Genomic DNA, 15417 nt, shown 5'->3' with positions numbered 1-15417 from the left:
TCTACTAAGGTAATTTCATGTGATACTTGTATAGAAAAACTTCCCTTTTCATCTTTTATTCTAGGAGTTTTTCCCTTTTCATCTTTTCTAAGAGTTTAGATAAGTCTCTGGAACACCTGCTACCTTTTGCTTACCTGTTTTTGAATTGTTTCTGGAAAGACTGTGTGGTGGGGGGTGAGTTATTGTGCTATTCATATGCCTCTAAATACCATATTCTCTGGAAACTTGTAAATGTAGTAAAAGAAAATTTGTCTTAGCATTCTCTCTCTCTCTTTTTTTTTTCCAGTGTGCACTGTTCATCCCCAATTCACTACAAGTTTCTTTTTAAAAATCTGGATAAAGACATCAAAGGCAATCTAAATTTGAAATAAACTGGATAGCGTCTCCATTTCTCACCCAAGGGTTTTTTGGTTTGCTTTTTTTTTAAACAACCATCCACTTTGTGAATGGTTTTGTGACTGCTCCAGATCATACCCACACAGTCCGGGCAGCTTCTGGAATGTCCGTGTACTGTGGCTCTGAGGCTCCCCAGGGCACAGATCCAAGCGACTTGCTCTAGTAGAGCAGCTCAAGCAATTCACGGTCTTTCCTGGCTGCTTCAGGGCTGTGAGCCCAGAAGAAGCGTTTGTACTTTGTTATGTGCTGTTATTTAGGGGACTGGTTTTACAAAAGGAAACATCTTTTTTTAGGAGGGTGTTTTGTTTTTTTTTTTTTACCTATGGGGCAACAGAGGATAAGACGATTAGATGGCATCATCGCCTCTATGGACATGAGTTTGAGCAACCTCCAGAAGATAGTGAAGGACAGGGAAGCCTGGTGTGCTGCAGTCCATGGGGTCACAAAGAGTCAGACATGACTTAGCAACTGAACAACAACAACAAAAGCAACATTTAGTCATTATAGAAAACATAGTATTTAAAAAAAGCACATAGAATACTTCTCCCATAATGCCACTACCCAAAGAGAATCAGTGGTGTGTGTGTACACATTCTGATCCCTGTGTATAGTCATACGCACACACACTGTTTTTAAAAAGCCAAAGTGGAACTATACTGTCCCATTTGTAACCTACCTTCTTTTTTACTTATTTATTGTAGGAAATTTCAGATGTCTACAAGAGGATACATAAAGATATATTTACATATAAATAATATAATTGCCTTGCTTTAACAGTTTCCATGTGTTAGCCAGATTTGTCCCACGTACATTGCTTTGTTATCATCCCTCTGACATCAGATCATTTCATCTGGGTGTGTGTATCTCTGGGAGATGATGCTTCTTTTTTTTATACAACATAGCCACAAAACCATTTTCATACCTTAAAAAAAAATAATTCCTTAAAATCATCCAATAGCCAAGCACTGCTTTTTAAAAATAATTGCTTAATATGCAACTAACATGTGATTACTATAGAAAAATTAGAAAATAAGTAAAACAAATCTAGAATTCTTATGCACAAAAATAATATTAACTTTTTTAATATTTTCCCAGCTAGATCATATATATACACCTATGTATTTCTTAAAATTTTTTTAATTGGAATATAGTTGCTTTGAGGCTTTCCCAAAATAGCTCAGTGGTAAAGAATCTGCCTGAAGTGCAGGAGATGCAGGCCACATGAGTTCAATCCCTGGGTCAGGAAGATCCCCTGGAGGAAGAAATGGCAGCCCACTCCAGTATTCTTGCCTGGAGAGTCCCGTGGACAGAGGAGCCTGGCAGGCTGCAATTGAAAAGAGTGGCAAAGAGTCAGAGCCGACTGAGCACACATGCACGCATAGCTGCTTTACAGCGTGGTGGTGGTTTCTGCTGTACAACAAAGCAAATCAGCCATACATACACATGCATCCGCTCTTTTTTTGGACTCTCTTCCCATTTAGGCCACCAAAGGGTACTGGGTAGAGTTCCCTGTGCTGTGCAGTAGTTCTCCTCAGTTATCTCTCTTATACCTAGCAGTGTATGTATGTCAGTCCTAATCTCCCAATCCGTCTCATCCCCTCTTCCCCCCGTGGCATCCATACTTTTGTTCTCTACATCTGTGTCTCTATTTCTGCTTTGCATATAGGTTCACCAGTACCGTTTTTATAGATTCTACATATATGCATTAATATACAGTATTTGTTTTTCTCTTTCTTCATTTTGTATGACAGTCTTTAGTCCATTCACGTCTCTGCAAATAGCACATTTTCCTATGTATTTTTAAAGCAGCTTATTGAGAGACAATTCTCATACCATCAATTTATCCATTAACATGTACAAGTCAGTGGTTTTTAGTATGATCACAGGATTAGGAAAGTCACCAAAATCAATTTTAGAACATTTTCATGGCTCCAAAAAGAAATCTCAGTTAGCAAACACTCATAACCACCATCACCCTCAGCCCTAGACAACCACTAATCTACTTTGTATCTCTGTGTATTTACCTATTCTGCCTATTTCATATAAATGAAATTATACAATATATGGTCTTTTTTGATGGGCTTAATTCATTTAGCATGTTTTCAAGGTTTATTCGTGTTGTAGCGTATGTCAGTACTTGTTTTAAATTGCCAAATAATATTCCATTATGTGGCTATACCATAACTACATACCTTTGATTAAAAAAAAAAAAGCTGCATCATGCCGAATGACTGCTCGTGGATATAAGATTTCTTTTAGACATGATGAAAATGTTCTATAATGGACTGAAGTTGTGGTTGCTCAATTCCAAATGTACTAAAAACCATAAAATTGTATACTTAAAATACATGAATTATATCTCAATAAATCTTAAAATTTATTAAAAATTATCATACCCTATTTTCTCTTTATAAACTATTTTTAAAATTTAATGTTATAACACTTTCTCACATTACTAAGTTATTTTTCAAAATATAGTTTTTAGTGTCCATATAATGTTTTTTATTCTATTTAACAAATTCCCTAGTTTTAGAAAATTAGATTGTTTCCAAAAGTGATTTTGCAGTTATACAAAAATACCATGATGAGCTTCTTGGTACATAAATCTGTTTCCTATATCTGATGGTTTTATGGAAAAAGCTTTTGAACTCTTTTCCTGGTGTTCCAATGTATGTTTTTGTTGCTAAAAATTCTTCAGCTTTATTGCCATACACAGTAGTTTTCTCTCTGAGCTCAAAATTTCTGTTTGCTGCCTTACAATGATTTTCTCAAAGATTCCTTTTCTCTGCAAAAATGATTAGTAGGCTTAGTATTGAAACAGATAAGGCTCCTTAGGCTAAGATTTAGTTTCTTTACTAATTTCTATTTGATAATTCAGCAGAAGGAGAGACATTATTTATATATTTATATCTATAATGTTGCTTGGTAACTAGGAAAGAACTCAATTGCTTAATTCATAGAACTCCAGAAAGAAACCCCAGTTAGCAAACACTCAAACCACCATCACCCTCAGCCCTAGACAACCACTGATCTACTTCATATCTCTGTGTATTTACCTAAATATATGTAGATCTATTAATGGTTAATTAGAAAGATTTATAAGCAGTTCATTTCTTACCTAGAAGAACAGCTGGTAAATCATCTCAGGGCTAAGATTGATTCAATATGTTAAAAGGTCTCTTTTTCTCTTTCCTTTTCATTCACACACATATACTATTACACATACAACTGATTGATACTTTGACATTATTAAAACCTAACACTGAACCTAAAACTATCCTGCATGCTATGATAAGTTGCTTCAGTCGTGTCCAACTCTTTGTGACCCTATGGACTGTAGCCCTCCAGGCTCCTCTGTACATGGGATTCTCTAGGCAAGAATACTGGAGTGGGTTGCCATTTCCTCCTCTAGGGGATCTTCCCAACCCTCAGATGAGGGATCAAACCCTCATCTTTTAAGTCTCCTGCATTGGCAGGCAGGTTCTTTACCACCCGCGCCTTTAAATTCCCCTTGATTATTGCTTGTTGGGCTATGGAGTTCAGAAATATTTGCCTGCTCTTACATAAGCCATTTCTGCATGTGACTACCAAGGAATTTCCTTCCCTTTCTTCCTCCTTAAGGATAAATCTGCATCTTATGTTTTCTTATTTGTTTTCTGACAAACACCTTTACAAACAGTGCCACAGAAGAGCTGATATTTTCAGAGGAATGGCCATTTGAACTTTTGGCCATTTTCTGAATTCACTTCTGTTTGGTGGTGAATTTTTCACACACATTTACATGGAGCTGTCAAACTTCCATGCTGTGAAGTTGGTATGCTGACATGGGAATCTTGCAGTGCTAGGGAAGGAACGTAAATTAGCCAAGGGAGCTCTGAGCATGTGACTGAGATTGGGCAAATCCCACTTTTACCTAATTACATTAGATGCTGATGAAAAAGAATCCCAGCATAAAAGAAATCCAGGTGAAATATGATCTTCCTCACTGACAACTTGTCTGAGGAAAAGATCTTTTCATGTTGTGGTTGTTCACTTGCTAAGTCATGTCTGATTCTTTGTGACCCCATGGACTTCAGCACACCAGGATCCTCTGGCCCACTATCTTGGAGTTTGCTCAAATTCATGTCCATTGAGTCAGCGATGCTATCTAACAATCTCCTCCTGGCTACCAGGTGGTACACTGATAAAGAAACCCACCTGCCAATGCAGGAAATGAGAGACCCAGGTTTGTTCCCTGGGTCGGGAAGATGATCTGACATAGGAAATGGCAACTCGCTCCAATATTCTTGCCTGGAAAATTCCATGGACAGAGGAGCCTGGCAGACTACAGTCCATAGGGTTCACGAAGAGTTGGACATGACTGAGTACACACACACACTCGTCTTTTCACGCAGTATAAAATTCTGAAAGATTATGAATTGCCACACTCAAAGCCAGCTAGAAATGCACATTAGAGTGTCCATAGCAAACATAAATTTTGACATGCTAACTGGACTCTGGAGAGTAAATGAGTCATTTGTACCAGAGCAAGACTCTTGTAGGATGCATGCTGCCAACCAGGTAATATCGTGGTCTGGCCTTTGGGACACATCCGTTTGCTCTATTCCAGGAGTGCCAGCCTTTCTGTTTTGCTTTGGTGTATGTTCACTGTAGCTGCAGGGAGTGCCAACCTCACATAATTTTATCCGGTCTTCTTGGTGTCACTTTTTTACACTCCTGTTGCTTTTCTCCCCTAAAATCTTTATTTGGCATCTCACGGGGCACCCCCTCCCCCATTCTTTTTTTTTTATTGCAGTAAAATAGACATAAAATTGGCCATTTTAATCTTTTTTTAATGTACAATTCAATGGCATTAAGTTCATTCACATTGTTTTGCAGCTATTACCATTGTCTCCAGAACTCTTTTTTTCATGCTGTACTGAAACTCTGCCCATTAAACAGTAACTCCCCATTCCCCTCCCTCCAGTTCTGACAGTCACCACTCTACTTCCTGTCTCTGTGAAATGGACTACTCTAAATACCTCATATAAGTGGAATTATATAACATTAGTGTATGGCTTTTTGTGTCTGACTTATTTCACTTAGCATAGGGCCTTCAAGGTTCATCCTTGTTGTAGCATGTATTAGAATTCTGTTCCTTTATAGGGCTGAATAATATTTCATTGTGAATATATACCACATTTTGTTTATCCACCCATCTATCAATGGACGTTTCTACCTATTGGCTATTAGGCATTATGCTAGTGTGAAACTAATATGTAAATACCTGTTCCAATTCTTTTTAAATAAAAATTTGAATCTACCCTTAAGGAGTAGGGAATTGAGTTTAGAACTCAGAAATTAGAGGCAAGAGGATTTTGAATTAAGATGAAGCCTCTTGGAAGTAATACCTGTATATTCTTCTAACCTAAAGATGACAGGCCCCCTATGGAATTTGACAAACATTAAAGATCAATACTATATTAAATGTGGTTCCTTTTGCATTTATAGATGCAAAATTCACCACACCGAACTCTCAGTGCCTTGCGAATCATCTCTAGGTATTCCATCTTCCCTCTCTGTATAGTGTGGGTTTTCCAAGTGTCCTGTGAAGTTGTCATGAAAGACAAACCAATTGCTCTGGGACTCTTGAGACTGAGTTAGGTAGAAATGTTGATGACTTGATTATTGAGTCCTTTGATCCTACTGAGACTCTTGAGTCACAGTAATTAACAAATATATATGTGAAGAATTAATGAGTCATGCAAAGGGAGAGGTATCCTATCCCCAAAAGTTACTTTAGTTAATGTGCAGCGAAAAGGAGTTTAAACCATACCAGATGCAAAATGTGGAAACAGCAACAACTGAAAATGATTTTTAAATTTAGAAGACTCTAAGCTGCTCAAAGCCAAGCCCATGGAAATCAGAGAAAACAGTGATGAGTCAGAAGAGAGGTCCTCGAGTACACCCAAGCAGATCACTCACTGATTTGCTTTATTGGTTACAACTACATCTCACCTAAAGGCAAAGTGTTGCTTATGTTCAGATAGGTACTGAATTTGGGTGCTACGATGTTCTGCTTTAAATGTGGCTGGTAAAAGGATCCTAACCATGTCCTCTTCTGTCTGTAGGAATAGATAATCTCTATGAGAGGGCGCTTCACATCCGCAAACTGCTCCTGACCTTGCCCAGGTCGGTCCTTATAGTGATGAGGTACCTCTTTGCCTTCCTCAATCAGTAAGTACCACAAGTCTTTGCCAAAATGCTCATTTTAATTCCCTGTGTACCACTCTGAATTCTTTGTTCTTGGATTCTGTAAAATGTACATTGGGTTCCTTTTATTAGTGGAGTCGAAGAGAAGATTATTGAATAGAGACTGAAGGTGCAGTTTTCCTCAGCAGATCAAAGTCATCATGTGTGAGCTACCTTATAAGGTCACACAATGACCTAAATAAACCTCATCACCAGATGTAGAAACTGGCCATAAATGCAGAAATGCACAAATATTACTAAAAAGAACACTTTTCAGTGAAATATGTGCTTTTTTCCAACTTCCATCCAAAGCCAATGTCATAAATGTTTTTGTCAAAATGATGTAAACCGCCTGCTCACTGCAGAAAATTTCTGTGATTTTTAATGTTATAGTCAGGGAAGGAAGGGAATTGTAGGTGAGACTTGTACACAGATCCAAAAAAGAATTGTCTGCAAATTGAGTATAATGAGACCTTGTCAAAAAGATGATATTTCTAAAGCGATCTTTAAAACAATGTCACAGAAATCTTAAAAATCACTGCATTATTTTCAAGAAAACTTGACTCTTTTAATTTAGGGAAATTGATTTCAGGTGTGTCACTTGGAGGTGCATGGCTCCATGATAAGAACATCTTCCCCTGCTCTATCTGAGTCCCCTTGCTCTTTAACATTTCAATTAAGCAGGTTTTGTTTTGTTTTTTTTTAATTAAAAAAATTATATTTTTAATTAAATTAAAAAAGGTGGAGTAAACTTCAGGAAATGCTTTCTTACTCAAGCATGAGCTCTCCCTTCTTAAAATTAGAAAATTTTTTCTTCTGTTTCACCAGAAGTGTTAAGTTCTTAAAAGCCGTGGGGATTCACTACAACCCTACTGACTCTTCCTGAAATCATACCATTCAGACTGACCACACACCCCAGCCCCCAAGCCAAGTATCCTACAATAGGGAAATGCTGGCAGGGGACCCATACAGAATGGAGCTAAAGCATCTACAGATGACACAAGCACGAAAGTCACCCCTGGAAATAAGCAGTACCAAGAGAGATGGGTGCAAACTCTTTTAGGTTAAATGATACCGTAAACTTTTATCTTTAAATAAGCCTAGTCACGAGGTAGTTGTAAAAATCTGAAGGTTTGCCAATTGCACGTGCCTCTCCTTCCCCAACGTGGACCACCTCGCATTCCTGCTGGGCTCTACATGATGTCCTTACCAAATATTCTTGACACGCCTAAGTGAAACCCACTGTGAACCAATCAACCACAGTGGACTAGGGAAGCAAACTGACCGTGAATCAAGAAAGCTCTCAAAGGGTGAATCTAACTGACGGTGGATCTCAGCAGACTAGCAACTGTGCATGAGCCAGACATCAGGATTGCTTCCAGCATTTCTGCCCAGAGATGTCCCCTGGTTCCTGCACCTGCCTTCGTGCAGAGGCCAGGCCCAGTCTCTGGAGTAGGATATGTGGAACAGGACTTTTGGAAAGAGAAAGAAGCTATTCTCTTTTCATTGTAAAATCAAAAATTTTATATCCGCTGTTTGCTCTTCAAGCCAGCACTAACTAAAGACCCAGAAAGACTGACTCTCCCCATTGAGCTTAAGTGTGTCTTTTGAACATGAGATCATTCTTACTCTGAATCTCACTTTTCCTTCCTGCATTCATGTTGAAGGTGATCTGTAACATGATCATTGGCTGTTATTTGTGAACTGTTTTAAGATTTTATGTTTGAGAAATGGCAGAAAGGAAAGACATATGTTGCCTGTGAGAATTATACTTTTGTATTTTCTACTTTCTCAGCTATCTTATTTCCAACACCGGGTAAAGTATCTTGTCACACGGTATCTCAGCTTCTTTGTGTCTGTCAACATCTCACAAATGTAGCTGAGTCTCTTTTTCTCTCCTTCCGTTTGTCATCTGTTCACCTGGATTTTACATTTCCTTTCAAGGTTGACATTCTATACACTGAAAGATAGATTCTCTAGATTCTCCCTGAAACAGCACCTTGCCCATGTGTTAGAGGCATAGCATAAAGAACTTCTTATTCTCAGTCCGCTGTGGAAAATATCTCACCAACAGCCATTGAATTGAATTTTACAATTAGTACTAGACAACTGGAAATCTCCCCCAAAGTTTGTAGTTTACCAGCTTTAAATGGAGTGTGAGAGTTGAGGATTCTTCCCTGTACTTACCCTTGTAACTGTCTTTTGTGACACCAGTTGTCACCTTGTATTAATCATCTTGCCCAAAAGCAAATTACAAAGCCTGGAATTGCTTGCTTTCTTTCAGTGGGTACAAAGAAAAGGTGCTTTTGTTTTTCTTGAGGACTCCCCTCAAGATTTATGGGAAAAGCTGAAACGTATTTGGTTAGTTGGAGGACAGTTTTAAAGATGATCATACTGTTTGCAGATGAAACTCTTTTACTTGATCCTGGTCTCCATTGTGTTAGAGATTATCTTAAACTCCCTTGTGACTTTAAAAAAAAACGCCACTGAATTAAGCAAACAGGATTTATATTCCTTTTTCCATGTCTACCTAGTGGAAAGGTTATAAGTTGCTTTACTTTCTTTGGAATTTGCTGAGCCACCTTAAAGTAGGATGAAATATTTTATTCTAATAAGAAAACTCCTTTTCAGAATAGGAAGTATCCTATGAAGTGTTTTCTCCACCCCCCCCCCCCCCGCCCCCGTTCTTTTATAACTCCTGTCTTTCTTTCTTTCATAGTCTTTCACAGTACAGTGATGAAAACATGATGGACCCTTATAACCTGGCCATCTGTTTTGGCCCTACGTTGATGCCTGTCCCAGAGATACAGGATCAAGTGTCCTGCCAGGCTCATGTGAATGAGATTGTCAAAACCATCATCATCCACCATGAGACTATTTTCCCAGATGCTAAAGAGCTGGATGGCCCTGTTTATGAAAAATGTATGGCTGGAGACGAGTATTGGTAAGTCCAAGAATTTTAGTCCTTCCTTCTCCTCCTGGAAAAAATTATACAAGTACAGATATCAACTTAATTTTAAAAAAAATAACTGACTATAAGATGCCAGTGCTCCCAATTAAAAAAAAGAAGCCGCAGGAACACTTGAGATAAATTAGAATATTAAATCCCATGACAGCACTGGCTTCTTCTTATGGAAATTCATATTCATTTCTCTTTTCCCTGAGCACGGCATCTTTTTAGATACACCTACCCCATCATGACTTTTGTAGAGAATGGTTTTTAAATAGAGAGCTGTATACATTTTTACTGTTATATCAAGAAAAGATAACTGAATTAACAGACTTCATTTTCATTCCTAAATAGTTTTGATTCTATGGAAAGTATTTCAAAAATTTCATTTTAAAGGAGCAGCTGTCAACTAAATGTTTTCATTCTTACTTTCATTTCCATTCTTACTAATATTGTCCTAATCAATTACACAAGTCATGGTCACTTTGAACAAAGTTATTACATTATTATATTGTTGGGATACAAAATATTTAATAAGACAATATAGTCACCTTCCAATGAAGGATAAAAATGTATAATCCAAAGATAAGGAAACCCCGAAATGTTTATGTTCACTATTTGATATATGAGTTCCAGCTTCTAAGAAATCATATACAGTAAAACTGGTTTTAATTCGTTGAGGTCCTCCTGTGTGCCAGCTTCCCGGTGCATATGATCTCTTCTATTCCCACTCTACCAAGTAAGTTAAGAGAGGCCAAGAAGCCCGGCCAATGACTAGTGGTTTCTGGAGGCAGCCCAAGTCTGTCTGATTCCTAAGTCCACACAAGTCTTCCCACTCAGCAGTTGTCTCCCAGCCTCCCTCGAAAAAGCCCTGTGCAGCTCAGATTCAGGAGCAGCTGGAAATAGATTTGCCTAAGCCCTTCATTCTGGACTCTGCAGGATACTTTGTTTCCCACTGCCTTAATGGGGATTAAGTAGAAGTAGAACAAGTAGCTGAAAAATCTAAATAACTGAAAGCACACTTTTTTTTTTTAACTTAAACCACAGTATAATTTAAACCACAAATGATCTTATGCCATTAAGAAAATTCAGAATTGACCATTTCCAGAAGTACTGCTTTCTAAATTAACAACAAAGCATGATAGATTCTATGTGTGTGTGAGTTGCTCAATTGTGTCTGACTCTCTGCAACCCCATGGACTGTAGCCCACTAGGGCTACATATTTTTAAAATACTTACTATATGCACATACTGACATCAGCTTGGCTCTGGAAAGATAAACGAATAAAACTCAGTCCTGGTGAGTTTTTCAGAATTTTATTTTCAGAATTCAGAATTTTATTTTCCTAGTTGTATTTGTTTCAGGGCCAGTGTCAGTCATGTTTAGTATTTACAGATATTCAGGGCTCTATCGGAGAAGGCAATGGCATCCTACTCCAGTACTCTTGCCTGGAAAATCCCATGGACAGAGGAGCCTGGAAGGCTGCAGTCCATGGGGTCGCTGAGGGTCGGACACGACTGAGCGACTTCACTTTCACTTTTCACTTTCATGCATTGGAGAAGGAAATGGCAACCCACTCCAGTGTTCTTGCCTGGAGAATCCCAGGGACGGAGGAGACTGGTGGGCTGCCGTCTATGGGATCGCACAGAGTCGGACATGACTGAAGTGACTTAGCAGCAGCAGCAGGGCTCTATCAGTAAGTTGTGCTGTCTTATTCACTTTATTAGAGAGGAAATATATGGATGTCTGGTGGATATTATTTAATGTTTTGTGTTCTAAGACTTTTTGTGGTTGCTCCTTTTTTACAAACAGGGTAAAATCCCCATAATAAAGAGTCTTGAAGTCAGTAACGTGTGCTTGATTATGTCTTCTCCCACACATGGTATTCTCTGTAGATATCACTTGTTTTAAACAGAAAGTCAGTATTATAGTAATCATCCTCATCCCCCAATGCCAGCAATACAAATGGGCTTTTACAACAATGTCAGGTTTGTATTTGTAACCAATGCATTCCATTTATCAGCATACATTTGAGAAGTAATAGTGGTAATGTTAAAGGATAAAATTAACTCTCAGATATAAAAATGAACATGTGTCAAGAAAAGTTGAAAAAGATACTACAGCCAGTTCAAAGCGGAAATCAAAGAGCCATCCATTTTTATGCAGTAGGGGATACTGAAATGAATTTGCAAAAATTGGTGTATCTAGAGGGTGATAATCATATTCCGCTAGAATTCAACAAATTTTCATTTTTACACATAAGAATCATTGTAATACTGTCAGTTTCCTACACGTCAGTTTCGTCTTTACAGAGTTGTAATATGTCAAAGATGAACGGACAAAGAGTCCTATAGGATTACACAGTCCTGGAGGCTCCAGCATTCCACTGAAAGGCTATCCAGGGTCTCCTTTGCCATTCCAAAGTCTTCTGTTTTTCCTTATAGTAGCAGTTGTTCAGTTTTGAAATTCACTTTGGCTTCATATGATTTCTACTTCTGCTCCTCAGCGACAGCCCGTACAGTGAGCACGGTACGCTGGAGGAAGTGGATCAGGACGCTGGTACAGAGCCGCACACCAGTGAAGACGGTATGCGCTCATGCTCATGCTATTATAAAACTAGTCTTTATAGCCATTTTTATAACCATTTTTAAAGAATTACTGATATTGTACTCGCTTTGGCAGCATGTATACCAAGAATTGCTTGTATTAAGAATTCAGTAGATACAAAATAATATTTACTAAATATGTGTAAACTACAAAGAATACTACTGCAGGGAACACCTGTGAAACCACCACCAAATTTAAGAAAAAGGTATCATTACCGTTTTACTTTCCTGAACCCATTGTCTTCCATACCCCTCAAGGTAAGCTCTGTGTTTGTGCTTTTAAATGGATTATTGTTTCATTTTCTGTTTTCTCGAACTTTTTATAAATGGAATCATACTATATATACTTTCACTGTTTTCTATTCAGTATTATATTGCTGAAGTTCATCCCCATCGTTGCATGGAATTAGAATAATTTATTTACCACTGTATAGTATTCCATTGTATTTTTTTTTAATTGGTGAATACATGAGGTGTTTTCTGTTTTTCACCATTAAAAAACAGTTCAGGTATGAATATTTTGAACATGTACCTTGCTGCAGGTGTACAGGAGTTTCTCTCAGATATACACACCTAGGAGTAAGCATGTCTTCAACCTTGCTACATACTGCCAAACTATTTTTGAAAATGTTGTAAGGGGACTTCCCTGGCAGTCCAGTGGTTAAGAGCCCATGCTTCCACTTCAGGAGGCATGGGTTCAATCCCTGGTCAGGGAACTAAGATCCCACCTATCACAAGAAGCAGCCAAAAAATAAGAAAATGGTTGTAAGACTACCCACTCCCACCAACAGTGTCTCAGCCTTTCAGTTGTATGTAGTCATCAACACTCGAGTTTATCAAATATTGTCTTTGCCAATACTGTCAAGTGTTTAATGGTATCTCATTGTGATTTTAATGTGCATTTCCCTGCTTACTGATGAAGACGTTTTAAAACATAGTATATTAATAGAAAACTTATGGTGTGGTAAGGGGGTATGGTAAGGCCAACAGATCAGGAGATGATCGCCATTGAAAAGATAATCTGATGCTCACATTTCCTAAGAGGAGGGGACACGTCACACCTCGGGGGGCCAGGGAAAACACCAGAGTCAGACAGGCAGGAGGACAATTGGCCAAGAATTTTTATGGTGGTTTCCACAGGAAGGAACAAGCAAGGCAGGGTAAGCAGGGTTAGGATTGCCTAGTTTTAATAATTTCAGAGGGCTCTGTGACTGTCTCTGGTTGGTACCTGGCCATGAAGTGATTGGAGCAGGGAGATAGTGGCCTAAAGTATGGGAGCCCCAGAAAGGAAGTGGCTGGAGTATGGGCCCTGGATTGGTTGGTTTGCATTTGAAAAGAACATTCCAGATGAGTTGTTTACTAGGCATTTGCCAACCCTGGAAGGGACAGTCCCTCCAGGGAGCGAGCAAAGCCCCAGAGGTCATACTATAGAAAATGAAAAACATGGTTATTACAGATACACTAATTTTTGTATGTTTAGATTTATTTTTGCAAAATTCCTATCAAATGTTTTTCCAACTGAGGGCCTGTTTGCTCACTGTTAGTTTCTCTGGGCTTTTTTTTGCTTGGTTTAGTTTAGTTTGGTTTGGCTTTGGTTGTTCCTTGTAAAAGTTTATGAGGCTGGATCAAGTCCTTTATTGAGTATATGCTTTGCAAATATTTTCTGCTCTGTAGCCTGTCTTTCATGTGCCTATTATGTCTTTTGCCAAACAAAGGATCTTAATTTTAAAGGAGCTGAATTTACCCATCTTTTCCTTCATGGTTGTTTCACTTTGTGTCTCCTTTAAGAGATCCTTATCCTTCTGTGCCTTGAAGTTAGTGTAGAAGTTCTTCTATAGTCTCTTTTAAATCCTTTCAGGTTTTGTTTTTCACACATAGGGCTTAATTCTACCAGGAATTCATTTGGAGGTATGGTGTGAGGTAGGGATCTGTTCCTCTTTTCTCCATATGGATGCGCAGCTGTCTCCACTGTCCCAGCCTTAATTGTCCTTTCTCTACTGCCCCGCACCTTTATCATAAATCAAGTATCCTCTCTGTGTGAGTCCATTTCTGGTCTCTGTTCTTTTCCATGGGTCTACTTGTTTATCCCTACACTGCTGTCTTCATTTTGATACCTTTTAATAAAGTGTTTGTCAAATCAAGACTTCTGACTTTGTTCCTCTTAACAGTTCTTCACCTTTTGCAATTTCACTTAAATTTCAAATTCAGTTTTTCAAGTTCTTAGAAACAAACAAGAAAAAGCTAAAAACCTGTTGAGGTTTAGATTGCAGTTGCACTGATTCTACATATGTTAATATGGAAAGAATTGATATTTTTATAATATATAGTCCACAAACATCTTTCTAGTTACTTAATGTCACCCAACAAACTTTTATACGTTTCTCTGTAGGAATCATTTTTTTCTCTAACTTCTTAAGTTTAATGTTTAACATTACTTTTTGACATTATTAATATGAACATATAAAGCTGTCAGTTTTTTCTTAATACCTCTTTAGCTATATGCATAATCCTCTTATTCCCTCTTTAACTATGACTAACCTGCTTTAAACTTATTCAGTTTTATTTTTGATTTTTCTCCCAAATTCAGTTCACTTACATATCTGCTTGGTCATTTGCTCTTTACTCACAATACTAATCCTTTCTATTGTTTTAGATTATGTGTCTAATTATTCTAAAAAGCTGAAGTCTTCCTAGATTTGTTTTTGTTGGCCTTTGCTCATCTGAGTCTTATTTCCAATGTGTTTTATATATTTTTTTACATATTTCTTAGAACTTTATGGAATTCATTTACGTTGAGGTAAAGGTATGTCCCTCCAGAGAAGGTTTTCATTTACTTCTGCCTGGGGCATAACCAGCTTGGAACCACAATAGATTTTTAGTTTGAGGTTTTTTCAGGCCACCCAGGTAGTATCAACTTAAAATGCAAACCTGCCTGAGGGCTAGAATGTGGTTGGGATTCTGAGGTGATTTTTTTTTTCCCAAGCCTTCAGATAGATTTGTTTCCTTAAATTCAAGGTCAGAGTGGTTACATCTATGGAGAAGTGTGGAGAGTGAGAAGGGAGGAGAATTTCAGAACTAGAAATCCACTGTGACACTGAGAGTTTGATACTTTGGTAGAGCTTAGAGTCTCCACACTGGGCAGCCCCTGGACCTAGTCTTTTGTTTAAAATAAACTTAACCAGGCAGGGGAAAATGCTGTCAAGGCAAACTCTGACTTACATATTCTAGTGTTC

At 38.1% G+C, this 15417-nt stretch overlaps 1 protein-coding gene across 2 annotated transcripts in view; it reads left to right on the top strand.

Annotated features, from left to right (window-relative positions):
• Positions 1–15417, top strand: part of SRGAP1 (SLIT-ROBO Rho GTPase activating protein 1) — a 312644-nt gene that overhangs the window by 279272 nt on the left and 17955 nt on the right. For both annotated transcript variants that reach the window (XM_061416606.1, XM_061416605.1), the window contains exons 16-18: positions 6507–6612; positions 9347–9571; positions 12085–12164. In XM_061416606.1, the coding sequence (XP_061272590.1) occupies positions 6507–6612; positions 9347–9571; positions 12085–12164 (411 nt within the window). The remainder of the gene's footprint in view (positions 1–6506; positions 6613–9346; positions 9572–12084; positions 12165–15417) is intronic.

Source organism: Bos javanicus, chromosome 5 (genome assembly GCF_032452875.1).
Source record: "Bos javanicus breed banteng chromosome 5, ARS-OSU_banteng_1.0, whole genome shotgun sequence".
NCBI classification, from domain to species: Eukaryota; Metazoa; Chordata; class Mammalia; order Artiodactyla; family Bovidae; genus Bos; species Bos javanicus.
The sequence above is the reverse complement of the archived record's forward strand: the minus strand, read 5'-3'. Positions and strand labels throughout refer to the sequence as shown.